This window comes from Vidua macroura, chromosome 1 (genome assembly GCF_024509145.1).
Source record: "Vidua macroura isolate BioBank_ID:100142 chromosome 1, ASM2450914v1, whole genome shotgun sequence".
NCBI classification, from domain to species: domain Eukaryota; kingdom Metazoa; phylum Chordata; class Aves; order Passeriformes; family Viduidae; genus Vidua; species Vidua macroura.
The window spans coordinates 96,223,248-96,248,201 of record NC_071571.1 but is presented as its reverse complement, the minus strand read 5'-3'; the positions used below and the strand labels follow the sequence as shown (position 1 = coordinate 96,248,201).

General features: G+C 35.9%; 1 protein-coding gene across 1 annotated transcript in view; it reads left to right on the top strand.

The window, feature by feature from the left end:
* Positions 1-24,954, top strand: part of ZNF407 (zinc finger protein 407) — a 335,893-nt gene that overhangs the window by 18,632 nt on the left and 292,307 nt on the right. Inside the window, exons 2-3 of the mRNA XM_053970151.1 lie at positions 7,164-11,999; positions 17,869-17,983. Coding sequence (XP_053826126.1) covers positions 7,208-11,999; positions 17,869-17,983 — 4,907 coding nt within the window. The 5' untranslated portion in view covers positions 7,164-7,207. The remainder of the gene's footprint in view (positions 1-7,163; positions 12,000-17,868; positions 17,984-24,954) is intronic.

The following is a 24,954-nucleotide window of genomic DNA, read 5'->3' as shown; positions in this document are numbered from 1 at the left end:
AAAGTTGATGGAAATTTAGTAAGTCTTCACAAATATTAAACACCAGAATAGCCTTCTAGGAAATTCATACTCCTTATGTTTATAAAGGAGAAAACAGGGCTTCTTAGGACCAGGTTCCTAGGGTGAAGTTTACAAGAGCCAATTTACAAGTAGCAGCCATTACAACGTGCTTTTTTCTTTTGCTGCCAAAGTTCAGGAAAAAGTTAAGATTTCCAACATTTTTTTCAGGTGTCAGTGATAATGTCTATGTATTTCTCTGATGAATTTCAATGTGGTCCACTGTACTTAAGAGGGTACAACAGCCAACAGTACAAAGGGATTCAAATTGCATTGTACTTTTTGCTTCTCTCTACTTTTAATTGGTGTACTTGGTGAGAATTGTATCTTGCACGAAAGCATGTCATTTAGAGAATTCCCACAAACCACAGAACATACTATGTGGAAAATGGTATTTCTTTCCTAGAAATTTCTTTCCTGGATTTAATAAACTCTCAAAAATGAAGTGTTTTGCGAATACTTAGAAAGTGCTTTTCATCCATAAATGTCACAGTACTGTATGAATTCAGTCTTTCTTGCATCCTCAGAAGTTTCTATTGAATGTTTTTATTGCTATTATTATATGTGTGTGTTGCTCGGGAAACAGAATTCTTTGATTTTAAAATTCAAAATATACAGACCATGTTGAATTTTCAAAAATTGAAAATCTGGAGGTTATATAGCAATTTTTTTGAGATACTAGTGCATTTTCTCTGATTCTCTGTCTTGCACATACATTCCTATTGATTCTGACTGCATTTAAAATGAGTGTATATCTCTGTGTGTCTTTTTTGACTTCCTCTTCAAAGCTGATCTAATCAGCGGTCCCTGCTGCATTTAGCAGCCTTTGGCTCTTTCTGAAATGAGTGGATGATGAACTAGGGAGCCTTTGTGTTGCCAGTTTCTGCCCACCTGGAAGGACTCAGAGTGGTTTGGACGCAGAAGCAAGCGGGATGTTGGTAGTATTGCAGGTGCATTTCCCTGTGATACCGTTACAGTTTTTTCTGGTGGCTGTGAGAAAATGAAATTAATGGATGTAGATAACTCCCTATTTTCAGTGATACACAGGAGATGACTATCAGGGGGCTTTTCATTTTGTCACTTGAACTGTTCTGGATAGATCTGTGTGGAAATTTCAAAATCTCTAGTCTTGGAAGTCTGCAGCTTATTTGGAAGTCTCCTGTGGAGATTCTGATGTCCTAGGAGAACGGTGGCTTTATGTGAAGACCATGCTCATGATGAAAAGCTCTAAGTCCAGCATTTTTGAGCTACAAGGGAAAACAAATGTTTGTAATGGATATCATCAAATTTTCCTCAAAAGAAAGGTGATCTTTGTTCCATTTGAATTGACAACCATATTGTTTCCTCTATTCCATTACTGAGGAGACTTTTAGCTTAGATTAGTCTTTCTGAAGGAAGTGAGGTAACTTTGTAAGGCCGTAAGACAGACATATGATTTGATTTAGGAAGGATGATGTGCCCCTGAGAAGATGCTTATTTGACACAAAGGTCATATGTTGAGATGAGTTGTTAACGTGCAGTTTTGTGTAGACTATTTAAGGAGCTCATTAAAATGATTTTGCTTCATTGTATCCATGATTTCATTGAAAGAATTAATTATCTGAAAAGGGGAATTTTTACTGGGAAAAAAAATGAAACTCTGTTTTCCATATGTCACATCCTTTACAAACATTGCAGATTGGGCATTGAATACTTGGAGACAATAGTACTGTGACTGAGAAGTGTGCTGGAAATTTTAATGCCAGAATTAGCATAAAAAAAAGAGTAAAGTTAATACTTGTAAATAAACCTTTTTTACGTCCTTCTGTACACAACTCTACTCCTTCTCTTGGCACATGACCAAAATGAGAAGTAAATAAAATTGTATTGACCATCAAGTGAAGGAATTTTGAAGTTTACTACAGGTTTATCAATCATCGCTAATTTAGTTATCCTTTTGATCTTAATTTAAGATTACTACTTTCTAAATTTCATCTGAGGATTAGAGCAGTGCAGATCTTACTTAAAGCTTAAGTGCAATGTCTCCACCTTTTGGCATAGTAAGACATTATATACTGTTTTTTTTGGACCAGTGGTAAAAAATTAGAACGCTCAAATCCAGTGTTCTCTATTTTCATCCAAGAAAACAGCTTCTGTCCACAAATGACTTATGTTTGTGTACAGAACTGTAGCAGACACTTATGTCAATATACAAAAAAGCTTTGTATGAAGAATACAAAAGTGAGTTGTTATCAGGTAAAAAATGGTGGTGGCTGCTCAAGAAGTGCTATTTTTCTCTTTTTTTTTGTATGAATTTTCTACTTTACAGATAGTGAGATGGTGGTGAATTGTGATTGTGGGATGTCTTTTAAATTAGTTTAAATATCGAAACAAAAACTTCATGATTCTGATGATTTGGAAATCCCAGTGGATGAAAGGGGAGAATCTGTAGCTATATTGGTTTATGTGATATAGCCAAAATACTACATATTATGCCCTTGCAATTTAAAAATGCATGTCTTATACATTCTGTAAGGATTTGGATTGTTGGCCTGTGCAGATGTAACATACGGAACAAACATGCGGCTTTTGAAGATCTTAAAAGTATGTTTCACTTCTTTCAGATATTTAGAAAATTATTGACGAAAAGCACTATGTTTGAGCACCTATTTACAATAGAACTACTGAGCTCAGCTTTTTCTGAGCAAAAATTTTAAAGCCACAATAGGTTTCTTTCCAAAACTCAGGAACAGCACTGTACTGCAAAGAACCTTAAAATGCATTAGGTAATGTATGACTGTCTCCAAGCAGAAGAATTTGTTAACCTGAAGCTAATGTGGCAAATTAATTTTTGGTCATATCCTTTAAGGATCTGTTCAGCTATACTTGATTTATATGAACATTAACAAAAGATTTATGTTACAAAAAGTCAACCCACTTTTGAGTTAGAACAGCTTCATTTTGAACATTGAATATGATGTTAAGAGAGCGCTGTTTGACAGAACCAGCTTTTAAACTATGGAAATATGAGGATTTGACTGCTGTCTGCTTAGCTTGGGATTGTTCCTGTGCTGCAATTTTCTGCTGTGCTGTACCTGGCATTACCATTGGCGCAGTCTTGGAGCCTATATAAATACATTTTGGTTTATTTATGCAATACTTTAGGTGGTTATGTATTGTTGCACTTTAAGCACTTGTTACTTCTAAAAATGTTTCCAGATGATGCTTTAAAAGATGAAGGTAGCAGGAAACACAAGAAAGTTTACATCTTGCTTTGATTTTAGTCTTGTTGATCCATGAATAAGGTGGTTCAAGAGCTGATCTTCCCCATTCATACTGCTGTACGAGTTTGGCAGCATTGCATTGCTATCAAAATGCTTACTCGATCACACTAACAAGTAGGAGTTAGATTTAAGCACATGCTTAAGGTGCTGTGGCTTCAGAGGGTTACTTGTTACATCTAGAGTGTGTTCTTTGATTAAGTTAATAAAATTCCAGATGCTAATTTGCTTGTGATGATGATCCCTGTGCCAGACTAAGGCTTGAGCCAAGATTAATTTTACAAAAAGAAACCATTTGACCTTATGTGGTCACTGGGACTGTCCAGACTTTGAGTGCTGTTGATGCCTTCTCCAATGCATTGATTCTTCTGTATTACAATACTAACTGCAGAATGGCCCTTAATTAGTGTGGTGGCTTTGTTGAGAGCAGAAGTGAATTGATTTAGGTAGACAGAGGATTAGGACCTCTCAGATTTCTGATCAGTTTGTGCTTCACCATTGTCCTAGTACCCGGTGACAAATCTGGGAGAGAGCTTTTGGGTGAGAAGCTTACTCTGCTTACAGCAGAGGTAGCATTACAAGCTCTTTTTTGTCTAGAGGCAGCTAATGGTGTGCTGAATGCCTGAGTAGGGATAGCCATTCCTGCAATATATCCATGCAGGAAGGAGTCCACAGCTGCTTTTGGGTGTGAAGCACTACTCTGCCATCAAGGAGGCTGAGCTGTGTGCTATTGAAATTGTGTTAGAGGCATGGCAGTGTGATCTGAGCAAAGGAAGTAGCAGGAAGAAGCAGAGACTTGGTCCAGTGCTCCAAATCTTATGTGAGATGTGGAGAACTGAGCAGAGTTCAACAAATTGCTGATCATGACACCAGCAAAAAGTAGTGATAGCCATTAAGTGCCTTTCAGAAGATGCACTCTTGTCCTACAGGCAGCTTTAAGAGAGAGCTAAAAGAAATTGGAGGCTATTTAATTCCTTAGATTAATTAATATAGGGGCAATTACCTCATAGTTGTTTGCTTTCATAGAGAATACTTTCTGGATTTTGGTTTCATGCAGGTGCAGACTCCCATGTGGTGATATTTATGAAGAATAGATTATATGGAAGTGAAATGGGGGCAAATGTAATTTTGGGAAGGGTGTGCAGGGGTAGACTATTTTCATGGAAACTTAAATGTGTGGTAGTGATGAAGTTGGTAAAGGTGTATCATTACCATATGTTGCCACAGGTAGCCTGCTGTGCTGCTGGAGAGAAATTGCCTTGATAATGCTTACTGGTTGTGAGAGTAGATGTGAAGCTGTTGACTTCATTAGGAGAACGGCCTGTAAATGGAACAGAGTGCAGTCCCAGTCTGCATGCTAGAATTTTGTCATGAAATGACGGCAGAGATAAGGAATTAGGCAAGAAGTATGGGGTATAAGGCATCTTAGCATATTTGTATTAGACATGTGATAATTTTAATTTCATACTGAGGTTATTGGTAGCACCTATGAGGTTTATGTTTTGTATTTTTCACTTTTCTAGCAGTTAGTTTGTAGTTCTTACTACAAACAGCTTACAAAGATAAAATAGAAGAAATACATTTTTTCCTAAGCACTAGAAAAATCCATAACTGGTGCAGTTGGATGCCAGAACTGGGATTGTGATCTGAGCACAGAGCAGGAGGAACTTCTGTTGGAGGGTTACTGAACAAATGCTGAGAAACAAGGATAAAGCTGCAGAGACTGTGTGCAGATAATCAGCCATCTTTTTTAGGTGTGCGAGTGGCCAGTGGACATGAGCTGAATTTCCAAGGGAGTGGCAGAAAAGGCCACACTTCTGTTGATGGAGAAACCTCTAATTATCCCAATACAACTTTTGATAGTGGTTCAATGCCAGTATTAGTTCACTGCTGGACAAGTTTTCTGGTAAATTGTATGGTCTGAGAGGGAAGTATCCCATAAAGAAGATGGAGAATTGGTTCGAGATTGCAAATAGTTTTGTACAGCAAAGGAAAATCTGCTGCTCTTCCCAGGCCATATAATTGGTCATGGGCTGGGAACCTTGCTGTGGAGCTGCAGCAAGGCAAAGGACCCATGGTTGCTTATTTAAGGATGGACTTGTGACACTTGTCACTGAAGTAACTTGATATTTTGCATTATATAAATAAAGCTGTACTGCAGTTAAACCACATAATTCTCATGTGATCTTTTTCTTCGGTAACCCAAACAGTGCTTATAACCTTTTCTGGGTAAGCTTGCACTTCAAAGGCTTCATCTGGTCTTGCTATTAATTGCTGTAGTGTTTTTGAACATACTAACAGGGTGCTGACTTATACCACCAGAGAATATAGCCCTGACTGTTTTCCTTCTGACTAATTGTGGTAAGTTTCCATCATGGTTTTGTGAAGAAACAAAAATAGTAGTGCAAAAGAATCAGAAAGCCATATATTTAGAGGACAATATCATGATCCTCCAAAAGGCTATTGTGATTTAGAGGTGGTTGTTCTCTTGTTATTTAGGTATAACTAGCTTGGTATAGGTTTGGTCAGTGGTTCAGTGGTCAGCTCAATGAGAGACCTGCAGTTGAAAAACTGTTTAACGTGTGAGACTAATGTGCACTCAATTCCTTAGGGGCCTTCCATAAATTATTCTAAAGGAGAAAACTACTTTTTTACTTCCATAGGTAATAAGTCCAACTGATTTGAATTTATTTTCTCAGTTTAATACTTTCCTACTTTGTCCTCAAATTTAAGCATAATTATTTTTTTGCCTTGTACTTGAATAGTTTTTTGTACCCTACGTTATCTATATCAACATTGCAATTACTTAATCTTGTCAGGAAGTACTTACAAGTGTGGTCATGGCCTCATTCAACGGGTAACTGAACAAAAAACTGAATACTTGGATCTGCAGCAAATTGATGTTTAAATCATAGTGCAAAGCACATAGATAAACATTTAGTATTTAATCATCTGTTAAAATGAAATGCATTTTCAATTCTCAGTTGCTTCATATCAAAATGAAAAGGTAATAAATGTCAAGATTTGATTTTCCATCCCCATCCCTCTTATAAACTGTGTGGGTAGCATCAGTTTTCTAGTGGCGGCATCTTCTTGGGAGCAGGAGAGTCACACTGGGCAGTTGAGCAAAAGCTTTCGGTGACTGGATTTGAATGGTTACAGTTTGTGCTGGGTCTCAAAGGTGCTACCCTTCTCTGCACTGTTATTTCATGACTTTTTTGTTTCTCCTTCCTCCTCCCCAATTGGGAAATGATGTTTTAGAGGATATTTTAGGAATTATGGGAAGCTCTACTTGCAGCATATTGTTTTAGAACATGGTTCTATTTGTGTTTTCCCTCTTTCTCTTTAGCAGGTAATCTAAGCAGAGGAAGGAAAGCAAGCTGCATACTTAAAATATTTAACATTTATGCTGGCTTTATTTTGCTTGTTGTTGCAGTCATGATTATTTCTCCTGAGAACTTTTAAATTTGGGAAGCTTGTTTTCTAGTTCAGGAAAAGTCAAATATTCCATGACCAGTTCCCTGAAAGCTGTTAGTATTTTGGGTCCTAAATATACTTCCAGAAGCAAAGGTCATGTTTGCTCAAGTTTTAAGCATGTAGAAGATTACTTGATTACATAAAAACTATGAGATCTAAGTGTTTGCTCACATGGTGCTCATCACAGTGAGAGCTCTGTAACTAGAAGGTGGTTTAGATACCATGGTGAAACTGTCACCTCATATCTTTCATTGTGTCTTTCTTCCTGCCATGATTTTAATTTTCCATATTGCATGGGGTTTTTAAAATTTGATTATTTTAACCTTTAAGTTTGCATAAAAGACTAACAATAACTCTTTTTTTTTGTAGGTGCTAAACCAAATGATCTTCAATTGGTAATATCACTGTTAAGAATGGATGGGGAGGAAAATAAGAAGAGAGATGATGTTGATGAGAATTTACAAGTAGAGTTGACAGAAGAATCCCCAAGAAATACATCAGGAGAAAATGCTGGATGTGAGTCTTCATCTCAGCAGAAAACAAGGCTTACATCAGATGGAGTGTTCAGGGACCTTGAAAAGAAAGAAAAAGAGAATGGTACAAACAAAACAGCACTGTCAGAATCACCAAACCTGGATGTTATTGAAGCAGAGAAACCTGAAAATGTCTCCAGGAAAAGAAAGCTGAGTTCTTCAGAAGACGTGAAAGATACTGGAAGGAAACTGCAAAAAGTTTTAGCTGGAGAATCATGTGGTATGATAGCTGGAGCTGTAAAGAAGGAAGGAGTCACCAGTTGTCCTGATAGTGACTTACTTAATTCAGATATCCTGTGCTTACGTTACGATTTAAGATGTGCTTCTGATGATGCCATATTGAAAATTCACGAAGAAAATAAACATTCACAAGACATGTCAGCTGCTGTTTCTGATAAATTATATTCTTCAGAAAAAATCAGTGTTGTCTGTACAGCTGGAAACACAGACAAAGACCCTAAAGACAAAATGAGTGATCAGTGTTTACCTTCCTGCTCTGATAAGAAAAAACATAAACAAGAACGCCTCTCTAAACCATCCAAAGAGCAAACATACCCTCACTGTAGTTGCATAGGTGAGTGTAGTTCAACATCGCATATGCATGTTAAGCGAGATTGTGAGAAATCCAAGATATTTTCTTGTGATCTTTGTGGTTTTCAGAGTGCTGAAGAGAGTCTCCTAAATTCTCATTTCCTTGGCAAGACTCACCTTCGACGCCAAAATCTTGCTGCACGGGGAGGATTTGTACAGATATTGACAAAAAAATCCTTTAAAAATCAGCAATCTACTGCAACCAAAGAGAGGAATGTCAGGGCAAAACCTGGGACCAATAAATTAAGGGCAAGAACTGCTGATGCAAAACAATTAAGTGGTTGCAGTGCACTGAAAGGCTCAAAAGTAAGCTTGTCTAAACAAAATGATGCCAGTGAACTTGTTGAAATGATACCATCTTCAAATACCACTAGTGCTGAAAAAACAGATACTATGACAGAAGAAACATTGATTTCTTCTGGCACAGAAGGAAATAATAAAGTTCATACTGAAAAACTAGAAGTACCAGGACCATCAGAAAATAGCTTGCAGAAAACAGAATCCTTTCCAGCTACCAAAAAGTTACCTCACAGGTTACACAGGACAAGGAGATGTGATAAACTGAAACACAAAAGAAATGTTTTCTTGTTAAGGTCTTCATTTGGTCAGAGTAGGTCTTCTAGATTAAAAAGGCAGGTTAGAAGAAGATATAGCTTGTTGGGGAATAGTAAGAGACCCAAATCTGAATCTTGGAGAGTACATGTGAAGCCTATCTCCAGCACACAGCTTAAACATGATGAATCAAGCCCTGTGTCACATACAGAACTAGAAGCAGATGCTGGAAGTAATTGTAATACTGCTGCAGAAATGCAAGATCTTACTGAATATAAGCCAAATAGCCCTTCTTCTAGCACTGCAGGTGCTAGAGATTCTGAAGTTAAAGTTACTGCTGCTGATGGTGCTCTTCATACTTGCATGGATTGTGGTCATGTTTTTCACGACCAAGAAAGTTTGGAAACCCATATTGCAAAGCTTCATACAAAAAGGATCCAGTTTCATTGTCAGATGTGTAGCTATTCCTCTGGAGTCAGGGAAGACATGAAGCAACACTGTCAGGAGAGTAAACACCAGATGGGTGATTGTAGCTTTAATTGTCAACTCTGTTCATTTACCAGCTTGAATGTGGTCAGCCTTCAAAGCCATATGAGTGAAGTGCATAATATGTCCCATAGTTGTCCAGCTTGCGTTCTTTTTTTTCAATTGGAAGAAGAGCTGATAAATCATCAAAAAAATGAGAAACATGATGGTTCATTATTTCAGCAAGCTACTCCATTGAGTAACAGTAATCAGACCTTGCAAGTGGTACCTTACAGTGACTCAGTATCGAACAATAGCCAAAGACTTGCAAAGGAAATGGAAGTGTCAATGCAAGCAAAAACTCCAGACTCTTCCTTCATAAATCATAGAAATGAACTAAAGCATTCTGTTCTGAATAAAACCCAATTTCAATGTAAAAAGTGTTTTTATAAGACAAGATCTTCCACAGTTCTTACAAGGCACATAAAACTCCGACATGCACAAGAGTATCACTTCCTTTGCAAAGCATGTAATCTCTACTCACTGAGTAAGGAAGGAATGGAGAAACATATCAAAAGAAGCAAGCATCTTGAAAATGCCAGGAAAAACAACATTGGACTACGTTTTGAAGAATGTATTGTAAAGGTTTGTGTTGGTGTTGGTGGCATTAAATCAGTGGTGGATATTTCCACTGCTGGGAGTGGAAATACAGAGTTGGATAAAGAAATTATAGATGTTTCATCCTCTTCTGTGGAAAACATATCGAGAAATAAGGAATTTGTTCCACTTGAGCAAAGGATTGGTGAAAATGAATTGGTTTTAGCTGATGCATCCAGAGGAGGGAAACCTAAAGGTACTATTTCTAGGACATGTACCCATTGTGGCCTTTTGGCTTCCAGTGTTACGAATTTGACTGTTCACATCAGGCGAAAGCACAGTCATCAGTACAGCTATTTGTGTAAGGTTTGCAATTACTACACTGTCACCAAAGGAGATATGGAACGTCACTGTGCAACCAAAAAACACAAAAGCCGTGTTGAAATAGAAGGATGTGGAAAACAGAACTCGGAGATCATCGTTACCCCTGAAGGAGGTAATTTTGAATCCATGAGCAAGAAGATTAACAGCCCCATGATTGCCTTGCCTGAACATGTTGAGGATGGTGGCCAGTCATCAGATTTGGAAAATTCTGTCTTAGACAATCAGGAAGTTGAGCGAGGAGATGCTGAGTTAAAAGCTGCAAATGCCAGTAGACTACCAGATTTGCAGCCTGATAGGAATCCATTGAATATAAACCAGCATGTGTTGCTGGAACCAGCGAGGGCTGTTCAAGACTGTGACCCAAGCTTCCAGAGAAGAGCCATGGGTGCAAACGACAACAAGTGTGTACACTGCAGCTTCATTGCTCATTCTGCTGCTTCTTTAGAGCTGCATGTGAAGCGAAAACATACAAAACAATTTGAATACTACTGCATGGCTTGTGACTACTATGCTGTTACTCGCAGAGAGATGATAAGGCATGCAGCAACAGAGAAACACAAAATTAGAAGAGAATCTTACGTTTGTTCTTCTTCTGGGGAGGAAGCAAATACAGCAAATATCACTAAAGAAGGCACTGCTTTGCCTCAAGAGGAGCACCATCACAGTGCAGGAGAATCAAAAATTATTTTAGATGAAACAAAGTGTGCCAATGATGCATCAGAAGGTGATCATATGAATAAAAGCTTTACTGAGTGTACTGCCTTAAATGAAAATACATCTCCAAGAATCTCTAAAGATGTCAATTCCCAAAATGCAGTAGGACATGAACTTGATAAGGAGTCTAAAAATGGAGGAGGAAACCCTTTTTGTGAAGGATTCCAGCAAGCTCCTCAGAAAGATACAGTTGTTGAACTTGTCAAGGAAGTATCAGTTAAAGAAACAGGTACTTGTGAGGTGCAGAAAAGTAAGCATGGTCAGGAGCTGCTCAACTCAGGTGATGATTGCACTGCAGAAAGTCAAAATAGATCAAGCAACACAAACTTCAATTCAGAAAAAGGAGTGGAGAGCTTGGAAGAAAATAGTGAAAACCCAGAAGCAGAGTGTAGAGACAAAGACAGTCTCAAAAAAAAATCACTGAAGAAAAATAACCCACTTATGCTAAGTCTTCCAGAAACAAGTAGTGCAGTAGAGCAATCAAATTTTGCTGGAAACACTGGAGAAGCAGTACAAAATAGACATAGTTTAGATGGTAACAGAAGTTTCAGAGAGGATCCTACTGGGGAGGAGGAAGAAGCCCTTATGGAAGCACCACATGAAGCTGAAGTAACTATAAATAACAATGTTTGGGAGGCAGATGGCTCAACAGCTGAGGGCATGCAAGAAAGCAGTAATGAGGCTTTAGGAACAGTTATCAGTGCTGATGATAAAGGAAAGGCAATGCAAAATGTTGGCAAGTTTGATTCTTCTATAGTGAGGTTAAAAAGTCATCAAGAGGGGGAGGCCACTGACCATTCTGCAGAAGGACAGATGTCAGGGGCAGTGAAAGCTAGTGAGCTCACAGTGACAGCAGACACTTCAACAAGTGGTGGGAAAAAGAAGAAGTCAGAAGGAATTTCCCTTGGGGAATCGACACGTATTCGCTGCGATGACTGTGGTTTTCTAGCAGATGGTTTGAGCGGACTAAATGTTCACATAGCCATGAAACATCCTTCAAAAGAAAAACATTTTCATTGCTTACTCTGTGGAAAATCATTTTACACAGAAAGCAACCTTCACCAGCACTTGGCCAGTGCTGGGCACATGCGAAATGAGCAGGCGAGTGTGGAGGAGCTGCCCGAAGGAGGCGCAACCTTTAAGTGTTTGAAGTGCACGGAGCCCTTTGATTCAGAGCAGAGCTTGTTTCTCCACATTAAAGAGCAACATGAAGAGCTGCTGCGGGAAGTTAATAAATACATTGTTGAAGACACTGAGCAGATAAACAGGGAGAGGGAAGAGAACCAAGGCAATGTCTGCAAGTATTGCGGGAAGATGTGTAGAAGTAGCAATTCCATGGCCTTCCTAGCTCACATCCGTACCCACACAGGTATGGAAATGCTGTTATTGCAATTGGTCTCTTTCAAACAGTGAATTATACCATTGGTCTTTTTCTGCTTGTTAAGCCCTTTTGTATTTCTTAGGAACTGGCATTTTTATTGCCTGATAAGCCCCTGATGAAATTCAAAGTTATCTAAAAGGGTATGAAAATACGGTGATCAAAGGGCAGAAAATGTAAGAACATTTCAAGTACAGTCACTCTTCTGCTTTTTGTTTCATATAGAGAGATTTTCTTCCTTTTAATCTAAATTGTAACCATTCATTGGTTCTTAAATCATGAAGCAGTGGTGGTTTGAGAGATCAATTAGCTGTTCTTTCAAACTTCCTCTTTTGTGTAGTTGTTTAATATCCAAATTGTTTATTTCATTTCAATTACATAATGCATTACATAATGTTTCAGAATAGACATTTGATATTTCATCACTCCTAAATAAATACCAATAAGAAACAACAAGAGGTTTTTGTAGAAATAAGTTATAGCAGTTGGAATTGGTCAGCCTTTTTAGAAGGTGGTAGCAGTGCTGGTGTGTTGCACAGGGATGTAGTATCTGATTTAGTTTCTGTGCTGATCACACTTTAAATTCATTTTTATGTTTAATTTTAAGTGGAAAATTTAAAAACATTTCTGTAGAAAAATGCATAAGCTGCAGTTCTAAATTTATGTAAAAATTCACTGCGATGTTTCTATAAACCTGCCATACATTCTTTATTTTAAATAGACAGCTTTTCTAAATCACTGAGCTCTGCTTAGACAAGTGGTGTCTCCATGGTTGAATTTATGAGTGGATTTGAATAATAAATTCACATTTCAATGAACATATTTTCATTAAAACTGTAAGGTTTATTTTACTGTACTTTTAAATAATGGCTTATTATGGAAGCTATAGTTTAAATTCATGCAGTATTTGAAACTTAGTGCATGGTTACAAGGAAGAGAACAAAAAGGTAAGAAAAAAGATGCATAAAAGAATGGTAATTCCTGGCATAATCCTAAAATAGTTTTGTAAGTTTTTTTTTATGAAAAGGCAAGGGCGTGACTGGACAACAAATCCTAAAAATTAATCTTGGGGAACAGAGACATTGTATTTCAAACCTTTCAAAGTATTTTACTATAACTGCAATATTCATGTATACCAATAACTCACATACTTAATACTTCCAGCATTACTTCTGTCCTGTCAATAGTGTAGTTATCTGTATTGCTTCAGCTAATATGCAACTCGGAATGCAGTGTTAAGTCTTTAGAGGGATGCTCATGTTCACATGGTCAGAACAGCTGTATAAGCCCTTAATATGCCCTCTTACGGCAGATAAAACTGAATAAAACTAAGGGGGAGGATGCTAATGGAGCTCTCTTTAGAATTCTTTATGCAACTGTCTGGTCAAGACATGTTGCTTATAATTGATGTGTCCATTACTTGAATTCTCTTGTAATTATAGTCAATAAGTCTTGTAAATGTGTTAAAGCTCACTAAAAGCATACAAATTCAAGAACAGAGTAAGGCTAATAATTTAAAATAATCAATGTAGGCATTTCAGCACTTAATTTCCCTTGTGTGTTGATAGCTGATCATTCTTAATCCATTAAGATTTATTTAGTCGTTTACAATGCAAAATAGGTTTGCACTGGTCACTTGTGCCATTTGAAAATGTCCACCAGGTTAAGTGCAGAATGTAGTCCATTAGTCTTCCTTGACTATATGTATTAATTGCATTTAAAATCAAGTTAATGTGGATGTGAAAGTGAGGTAACTATCAATATATGACAAAGCAACCCTACTTACATAAGTTACATCATTGATTGTAACATTTAGTAAAAGTTAGTGTACTTTTTAACATCTTGTGTGTAGGTCTTATCATGGAGTATATTTTTACTGTGCTTTTGGATAGCACTAAATATGCAAAACAGTGAAAGAATACATTTAATTTTGCAAGTCATTTTTTGGTGCAGAAGTATAGGAGGGTTACAGAACAGAGTTTTATCTGCCCTCCTTCTTGCTGCAACTTTAAATGAAATGGTTTTCTTATGCTTTGCTTATTCACATAAATAGTAATGTGGAGTCTTTTATTAATACTTAATGGAAAGAAGGCTTTCTCTTCCAATCTGTATTTTTCTGTTTCTGTTTTTCTTCTTATAGAACCTTTTCTTCCTATCTGTATCACAGTGGATGCAGTTTAATAACAAACAAATATGTTCAGGTTATTTGGAGCGGTGGCAGAGGGAAATGACCTACTGCACCAACTGTATGTACACTTCTTGTAACATTGGTGAGGCAAAGTCCACCATCTCCAGCTTCTGACCTGTCCCAGGGTAACAACAGGTGCATAAGAGCACAGCCACACATTTTCCCATTTATTGTTCTGATTATATGCTTTTAAAAAAATCTTTCATCAGCATCTGGATGTGTATGTATGTGTAACCATCACCAACTCCTTTCCTTTTTTTAATTGAGTAATCAGTGATGATTTGAGGTGGTGAAGGGAAGGGAAGGGAAAGTTGCATAAAGATATGACTAATAATTTCTATTAATAGAAAAATAACGTTTAAAAATACCATTAAATAATGTAGGAGATTTTCACATTGCAAATGAAAGGAAAGCATTGCTACAGAGGACCTAACAAGTAAATCCATCACATGTTGACAAGTGAAAATGAGGAAGTGTAAAGAAAAATAAAAGGAGTAGTAGAGGTGGAAGACTTTTTAGTTTGCAGTTGATGGAGGTCCCATAAACTTAATTAACAATCAACATCTGAGGAAAAATCACCTGCAACCGCATCATCTTTGCTTCTTTTCTCATCAGACTCCTCAGTTAGTGGCAGTTGTGCCCAATGCAAGTATGCTGTATAACTCCCTATGTCCTGAACATAGGAGGAGATGGTATGATGACATTTCATGTGGTTCTGCTCACTTTGTATTGGGCTTGAGCTGGGATCCCAGCAATGCCTACAGGTGCAGGTGATGTTGCCTTTGGCTGGCCTAAAGCTGCGACAGTGAATTTTTTCTTATAGCTTTGGATCTTTATTGTCCTAATGTAAAGCAAGGATTATGGACTCAGGTCATTTTTTACAAAACAGTAGAATGGTTTATGTCTGCCTGACCTGAACTCGTAAATTTAGTCTTATTTTCAGTTTGGTGTGGTGGTGTTGGTTTTTGTTTGTTTGTTTTGTTGTTGTTGTTCTGTTTTTGTTTTGTTTTTTGTTGGTTGGTTAGTTTGGTGTTCCCCCAGTTCTTATGAGCCTTATTGTTTCCTGCTACCATCAGAAAATGTACATTTGTTTTCCATGCCTTAACTTGTGGGTAAAGTAGTTTGGTAGATTTTTTGGCTTTTTTGGCTATTTTTTTGAGTAATTTGGTTGAAAAGATGATATAGTGAAAGCATTTTTCTCTTTTTTTTCTGAGAACTTAAAGCCATACATGAATCCAGTAGTATCACAGTTTAAAACAGTGTAAGAGGACCACTGAAGTTGGGGATAAGTATGGCTAAGAAATGGTTAAATGTTTTATGTTGTTTCAGACAGCTTTATGGCAAATAGTTCTTTTTTTTTCTACCATTAATTTAAATTGTAGTCTAATGTCTTCATTTTTAGTATAAAATTTTGGGTTGTTCCATCCAAGAACATACTGGAACAAATTTGGCACCAGCAACCTAAAAGGGAGATACACTGCTTTTGTTTCAGGTGATAAGTACTGACTGGAGCCTGCCAGCACTTGAATTTTCATGGAGTTTAAATGGAGATGTTAACAGATATTCAGCTCTGGATCTGAGAAAAAAAATCAAAAGCCCTCAAGGCCTCAGTGATTTTTGGATGAGAGCAGTCAACAGAATAATACATTTCTGTATTGTCAGCACACTGTAGTCACGATTGGTCTGAAATCGAGTTCTTCACAAAGGAGTCATGTAAATGGAAAACAGCAAAGGTCTTGTATGGAAGCCCTGTGGGACACCTGCAGTAACAGAATGAGGAACGAATTTACAATTTAATCAGTAGGAGAGAAACTAAGGGAACATAGGATAGAATCCACATGGTATTTGAATTCTGTGAGAAAAAAGAGCAGTATAAACACCAATAGATTAAAAAAAAAATCCTCTTCACCTGTGGCCTTGTTGTTATTAATTGTCCAGCTAAAGATCACAAGTTAAAACATCAACTTTTAGTGGTCTTTTAATGCAAAGGTAAGGGTTTTTTTTAATTTGCCCTGGTCTCTTTGTAGAATGCAGTGTTGATTTGAAATGTCACCAAATTAATGATTAATTCAGTTTTATCAGGATCATTTAAATAAACTGGGTTTTTTTTTTTTTTCAGTGTGATGGATAGAATGTGATTGCTGTGAGCTGCAGTCTGAACCTGCTTTTGACATTTAAACATATAAAGCTGACTAGATATAACCATTGAGGTGCTAAATATATTTTACATCTACTTCCAACAGTAGAAATGGAAGTATTAAGAGATCGGCTTCATTGTCATTGAACTGTGAAATATTCAACCTTGTCTGCCTGTGCTTAGTACTGTTGACTTTTTTATTTCAGTTAGAAGATTAAAATTAAATGCTTCATTTTTCGTTAGCTTTTGGGAATTAAATTGAAATTTAAGACTCTAAAATTTTTTACTAAGATCCTCAATTTCACCAGTGGATTCTTGGAGGACATTCTATTTTCAAGGGCAAAGTAAAAAGGTTCATTGATCAATTATGATATAGTGCAACATTTTTCTTATCAGAGCTCTTTATGTATATTTATTAAAGATCACATATTTCATATTATGCTTAACTTTATTGGAAGAAGTACTTCACAAAACATATACTAAACATAATATGGAGACTCTTTGACCATATTGTACTTACTTTTAACTGCAGTTCTCTGATTTTGATTTATTGATTTGAGGATTTAGTGGTCAGAAAATTGGAAAGTGCTTCTAGAATGATGTTGCTGTGTAATAACCTGGGGACTGACATGTGCCAAATTTAACTATGCCAGTAAAAAAGGTAGGTTTTCCATCTTGAGAGATGATCACTGTTAATTAAGATGGACAAATAATTTGACTTTTTGCTGAATTGATGTGGTACAAGAAATCGGTTGATACTTTTTCCTTGGAGAAATAATTTCAGAGTTCTTTGGTCTGCTGCAGACATTTAATATTAAAGTTTGTTCTTGAAATAAATAATAGCCAAAATGTCAATACTTCTGGTTTGCAGAATAATCATAAATTCTTGACCATAAAACAGTCATAAAGGCATAATATTTTATCCACTGTATATTCATACATTGCATGCCATTACAATAGCTAGGTGATGAATCATTTGCTGTGTGTGACAGAACAAATCTGAAATACCAATGCTAATGTGAAATCTATTCAAAGTTGGAAGACTTGTAATATTATTTTACTTTAAAAATATTTGCTAAAAAAAGATCATTTTGCAGTTTAAACCAATACCAGTCCACTTTAAGACCATTACCTGAGTTTTAGCATTTAGCCTTTGGGAAAGGCATAGAACAACTTTTGCCATCTTGGTGAAATGTTATCTATTGTATTCTCTGCTCATTTTAATATATTTTGTGGATTTTTAAAGACAAGGAAAAGACCAGATTAAGAGTTAAGAGAGTATTTTCTGTGATCTTGAACTTGAGGAAACTTTAATGAGTGATGTATAGAATATAATGTATAGAATATACTGTCTGTGTCCTGCGAGTTACAAATTTATGTACAAGACACTTTTTTTATTAGGCAAAAATCTCAAACAGGTTAAATGTGGGATAGGTTTTTAAAAGGTTATTTTTCCTCAGGAATTTTTTATTTCTTTAACCATGGGTGATATTTTATTCTAATTCAACTCATATCTTATGCTAAATTTTACTTAGGATCAAAGCCATTCAAGTGCAAGATATGCCACTTTGCAACAGCTCAGCTTGGAGATGCCAGAAACCATGTCAAGAGGCACCTTGGGATGAGGGAATACAAGTGTCATGTCTGTGGGTGAGTAAATTGAAACAGTCTCCACCATGGTTAACCAGAAGAAGAGCACAGAATATGCATTGTTTCAGAATTGAAAACTGTGATGTGAGCAAGAGTGGCTAAAATTATGCATGCATATCCTCCTTTCCATTGTTATGGTAAATTCCTTAAATACAGTTATGACATTCTTTTCCCACTTCTAATCCTGCATTGAAGATGAGCAATTTTATGGGCTACAAGGTCAATTTGAACCTGTAATCTGTAAATTGACTAAATTATAGGATGTTCATTCACATTGCCAGGGAGAACTGTAAATTCCATTTAAAGACATAAAAAATATATAATATAGACTTTACTGTGTGGGGTTTTTTCTTTTGCTATACTGTTATAATTTTAGTACCATTAACAGATTTCGGAACTCCATTAGGGTTTTCGTTCTTTATGAAAACAAAACAGAAGACAGATTTTTCAAACAAACGGATCTAAAATATTGCAGGCATAAGACTTGTAAATAAATTGAAGTCTTTTATGTGCGCTTGTGTTCCTGTTTGTTACCCAAAAAAATCTTGTTTTTCTTTGAACAATCGTTATTTCCTTAGGAGGATCGTTCATAATGTTTAATTGTCCTTCAAATGTGTTGCATTTAATAGGAGGCATTGAGACTCCTTAATGCAAAACTAATTAATTTAGCAGAAATGTTTAAAAGGTTTTAAAATGCCATGGCATATATGGTACATCATAGGACATTCAAAGTTGGATTTTAATACCCTAGTTCTGATTAAAAATATATTTTAATGTTATTATGCTGAAGAAATTAACTAATATATGCATCATATAAAAACATTTTACGCAAACCTCTGTAACCTGCTATAGCAGTCTTAGGGCTAATGTATAGAAGAGCACAGGTTCAATTAGATGGTGCTGTGCACACATGCATGGTGTGGTGTGAGGTTGGGGATAATATTCAGCAGGAGGAGGTTTTTTAGCCTTAGTGTACCAATCTACTGCAGGACAAAGCGAGTTACACATTTTAGAAGACAAGTGAATCTTCAGCTGAAGACACAGCCAAGTGATTTTCATTGATTCATCTCTCTGTTTTTTTCATAATTTTGCATGTGGCATTATGAGATGCTTTGGATAAGTTTACTTGCTTAAGAAAATTAATTGCTGACTTCTTGAAATAAGAACTAAAAATGTATGAGCCCAATTCTTAAGTTCACTGTATATCTGTAGTAGATTAACTTGTGCTACTCCTTATTTTGAAGCATAGTTAAAATGAATGTGGTAGGGTATTTTATATTATTTTAGAAATCTTATTTGCTGTTTTTGCTTTATCAGTTGCCAAGAACTTGACATGGAAGATAGTTAAAAGCTACAGATGCACAGAAGTATTTAGCAGAGGGTAAACTCTCTTCCTTAGAAGTTGTCTACAAACTTGACATTGGTTGTTTGTTCAATTACCTTTGAACTTAAAGTACAAAATCATCATATTATTTAAACATTTCATTGTGAGAGGAAAAGTAAAAAAAAATTCAAACCAGCAAATACAGTATCTTTTACAAAAAAAGAAGATAATTAAAATTATTAGGATTTTGCATAGTGCCTCATTTTTTCAAAAATTTATTCTATCACTTCAGGATTGACATGTCTGACAGAACCTGTCTCAGAAATTGCACAACTCTCGGCTGGGATTCACAATAGTTATGCAAGATAGAGAGCAAAACATGTATGAATGATTTAAACTTTGGATTAAATGGTAGTCACTTTCCTAAGCTGATTGCTTACTCTATGTTGCTGGCATGTCATACCTGGTAGCCAGGCAGGTACTTATTTTCCATTTTTGTGTATTGTTAATTTGCATCAACAACATGGAACTGTGCTATTTAGATATGGCAAAACAACTGGTGAAGAGACATACACCACAATACCCCATGCTTACAAAAATCTGATTTATATCCCTGTTTAAATAATCATCACATTTCACCTAATGTATGCCAAAAATGTATTTTAAAAATCATATGCTAGCACTGATTTATTTGGAAAAGACATTTTTGCACTTTAGCTAACAATCCTGCCAAATTGATCAGGATTTGAAGGAGGAATGACCAGAGCTGTTTGAACCATAGTCCATATAATGAATATGCTATCTTATATGTGGATTAGGAGAAAAAAGTGTTAATAGCCTGTGCTGTATTTGTGCTCTTTTAATTGAATGGACTGGGTAGCTTGTTGGTTAAAAAAATAAAGTAGCAACATAAAAAAAGATAAAATTGCTAGGATTGGCTATCGGATTAGTGGCACTATAGAGCATTGGTACATTAACACCACTGACAATGTCAATTCATTATCATTGATGGCTAAATAATCTTAGAAATGCTCAGTGGACCTATTAGTTCCTGAACATAAGCAGCTCATGCTGCATTTCTTCATTAGCTTTAATTGCTATAAATTTTACCTTTTTAAAAATCATGCTTTAAAAGGTGAAGTGATCTTTCAGGAACATTAACTCTGTAATTTTGTCACAAACAGAAGGTCCTGCACTATGTTTTCTTTTCTACAGTAGTTAATATTCTATCCTCTGACTTCTAGATTCTCAGTAATAAGCCCTCTGCTAGTTGTGAGGATAAATTGTGTTTCAAAAGCTTTTGAATCTGCTTGGGCACTTTTTAAAGGTGAAATGTCAATGCAACATTATGGTGTGGTCTCAAAAATACCACGTTTTTTAAAGACAAATTATTTCAAAATTTTGGTCTTAAAAAATGGCAAAAAAAAAAAAAAAGCAAAAAGAGTATTTTTGGTGTTGTTTTAGGAAGGATTTGCTATGTCTCAATTTTCCAAACGATCCTCATATTTACATGCTACAAAGTACACAATATATAATTCAGCTAGTTGTTGAAAAGGCAGTAATTTTGCTGTGTTGTTTTATTTTTTTTAATTGAAGTTCAGGGTTTGTTTTTCTTCAGCTGCACAGCAGAAACTACGTGACACAGAAATTGGACACCGCTAATGTTTTAACATTTGGAATAAACTGTCTGCTACTCATTGCCTTATCGCAGATGTGTGTTAATTGTTTTCTTTTCCATACCCATGGCTGTAAAATATATCCCATTATTTCAGGGGTAATGTCTATTTTCTGTGTGACTTCCTTTTGTTTTTGAAAGTCTGACTGAAATTGGCTGACACTCTGGGTTAGGTGAGCAAATCTTGGTTGCCCAGCATTTAAAATTTTTGTTTCATTTGCTTGGTAAAATGCTATGAGAAGGCTTATCATGCACTTTTCAAATTTTATCCCTTAGGAAGGATATGAAAAATGCATTGTTTTGCAATTGAGATTTTGAACAGAATTTATAGGCAATGTTTGATTTAAAAATATATCTGTTATTCCTTTGCCTTTTTCTTGCCTTTGCTTTTAGAAACAGAATTTTGGGGTATGTAGTTACATGTTTCAAGTAAGAGTGTCTGCTTCCTTCTTTTTTTTCCTCTCCTTTATGACCACTTAAAAATTGATTGAAGAAGATGGGTATAAGGTAGGTTTGGATTGTTAGGAAAATGTTCAGTATTTAAAATGTGCGCGTAAACATTTTGTGCTACCTTCCTACAGATTGAAAGGCATTTTTAGCAATGACTTTATTATGTTTATTGCACATATAGTATTTAATGTATAGTAGTCAGGTGTTTTGGGAACAAAACTAAGCCTTTCTAGAAAGAAAGGAATTTGGAGGGGGGTCAAAAAGATTACTTTTTTTTTCTGTATTTTGCTGGAGTAGTTATGTCTTGCAGTTTTTTGATGTGAATTTTTTTGTTTGTTTGTTTGTTTGTTTTTGTTGTTTTGTTTGTTTGGGGTTTTTTGCTTTGTTTTGTTCTTTTGGTGGCTGGAGGTATTAATCTTTATTTACTTTCTGCTCCTTAGTTCTCTATTTACTTTGAAACTCCTTTTCTCAATTAATTCTGGAGATTGTGTAGGATGTTCTCATAAATGTTTTGCTAAATTCAGTTATTTCCTAAAGTCTCAAATAAATAAGATTTGGGGACATTTATAGTGTCCCAAGCATGGAAGTAACCTCACTTCTGCTGCTGTTGTTAATGCTAAGAGTAATTCAGAAATTCGTATAAAGTTCAGTATTTTAATGACACTGGTTGCTTGGAGAATGTTTAAACAAAACTACTCACCTATATTGAGCATAGTGACTAATAGATCTTTGTTCTTGATAGATAAGAGTGTGCTTTACCAGTTACTTTACCAGTAAAATTTGGCTGGACTCCTGTTTGTTGTTTCTGAAAAATCTTTTAGATTTTCAGATTTTTTAACTGATTACTATTAATACACGCTACCTTTTGTGAAAAGCTGCTCTTGAGACTGCCTTTAGCAAGCTAAAAAGACTTATTTGTAAATTTATTGGTAGGAGCAGGAAAAACATTATCTTTTCAAGGATGCCTTAACGTACTGTAATGTAAATTAATTATTTATACTTGTGCAGTTTGGGAAATCTTAAATAGAAAGTTGCTACTCTAGTAAAACTATTTTTGTGTGGTATTACCTAGTTTTTTGTGCATTAGAAGGGATCTCTGTGTAGATGATTATAATGTCACTTTCTGACCTTTGCAGCTTGAATAATTGTAAATCATTGCTTCATAACGTGTCAGAGAATGTCTGTACTAGGGAATTAAATGGCAGAATATAATAGACCAAATTATTGCCTGTCATGTTTTCAACAACACAGTTAGTATTTGAGTTACACTTAATCATTACGTGCATTAGCAACTTCATTGGAATCCAGCTTCAGGCTGAGCATGAAATACATTACATTATTTAAACCTCTAATGGTAGAAGTCATTTATTTGTGTTGAAGTGTACAACATGCAGAGTTTCATAAAGCAAGGAACACTTGAGAGCTTAATTTATCCAAATCAAAGTCTAAATGCAGATAAACACAAGTGGCAAAAATTAGTAATTTTTATAGTCTGGAAATATTTAAAAATACATGGTTGTGGGTAATTGTAGGCAGCAGGAATAAATTAAAATCACTATTTTTAGTCAGCTCTGAGAATTAAAACTTTTATATCTAAATAATCAATGCATCATGAAATTGCATTTTTGAACGAACAATTAATTATACACATGATGTCTACAGATGTGTCCAAACAAAAAATATATGTTTGGTGCAGCTGTTTAGATCAGAGATAATTGCATGTGAAGTGACTGTTCCAGATCCAGCTATTCTTAGTTTCTCTATCTGCATTTTGCCATTTGGTCCTATCCTATACTTGTGTCCACGTTTACTTTAGTAAAGAAAAATGAGGTGAACCTGCATAACAGCTTTCCAAACTTGCATATGCTTTAAAAAGAATTAACAAGAAAATGATAGAAAAATATATGAAGTTAAGTAACATATGTGTTACGTTATCTTGCCATTTTTTGTTCAGCTGTCTTAACATTTTGTTAGATTTGCAAACCTGACCTTGAGTACATAGTCTTTTTACTATTTAAAAAAAACTACTTGTAGTGGAAACAATTTACTTTTATTCAGAAAAGCTCCCATCACCTTTAAACAACTGGTACAGATCCCAGGATGTGTTGTGCAAGACTGTCCTGGTCTGGAAGTTTGCCATGGAGTTGGCTGGTGGGAGACTTCTGTACAGGCAGTAGAAGGACTCTCCTGTTTGAGATTGCTGTAACAATCGACACAGAACAATCAAGACTAGATTTTCCCCTTAAAAAAATGGGTTTTAGCAATTTGTAAGCTAAATTATAATAATTACTTAGTTGTGCTTGTTGAAGACACAGGGCATATAAGGGACATACTTACATTGTATGTTGTATTTGGAGATGCAAAGAGTTGTGAAGAGTCCAGTTCAATGCACTTCCAAACGACAGCTATTGAGATGCATAGAGGTGTGGCACCTGTAACTACTTCTTTTACAGACATTTTTAATATTTTACATTATTGTAGATTGCTTTGATGTCCAAGAGGTGCACTTCTGCTAAGCCATAGGCACCTCACTCTGAACACATCCTCCGGCCACACAGGGTGGGTTTGAGCCCTTTCTGAGGGTGCAGGCATTGTGACTAATGGGAAGTAGTTAAACATTGGTGTTTAACACTTAGTGCTAAGGCAAGCAGCAGTCCTAAAGTTCAGTATCCCAACTGAAAAAGGGAGTTCTGTCCTTATCATCATGGTTTAGAAGGATTGGCCCAAAGGTTGGGAAAGATACTGTTAAAAAATGCTGTCAGCTGGCAGAATGAGGTGGCAGAAAAGTTAACTCTGTTTTGGTGACCATGAGAAGAAAGGAGATGAAAGCTGTTGGTGTGGGTAGTTGGTAGTGACAGGGAGAGAGGTTTGCTTGCTTAAAATTGTGGTTGTGTTGTTTTGTCAGTAGGTTGAAGTAGCATGGTTTGGATATACATCCAGAATTCAGAAGGCTTGCATTTGTTTCCTTTTTTGTTTTAATCCTATGTGTGTAGGAATTGCATCAAGCTCCTAATTCAGCCATGATTTTTCTTGCTGCTTTTAACAACTTTACTTTGAAATTTAGAGGAAAAATAACTGACCCTAATCTTAACCAATGAATGTTGCTTCCCTAGTACTACAGGGTTTGGTAAAATAATTGGGATGTTACCCAAAAAGGGACAAAATAGATTCTGATTTATGTTTTATACCTTTTACTGTAAGTTGTTGGAATGCCCTCAGTTTTAACCAAAATTAATTAATAAGACTTGACTGCCAAATCAATCTCTTGAGGCATCTTGGATTTTTTTTGTGTCCAGTTTTACTTGCCTGAAGTGTATTACTATAACATAGCTTCTTTGGTGGTTATTGCCCAATTCATTGGAACACCCCAGAATCTCATCCCAGACGATGTGGTGTGCAGTGCATCCACATCTTTTTTCACATTTAAATTGTCTGAAAACTGACTTAACTTTGGGGTTTTTTTTCTTTTTTTTTCCAGTGTTTTTTCATTTTGTTTGCACTGTAATGACTGGAAATTGGTTT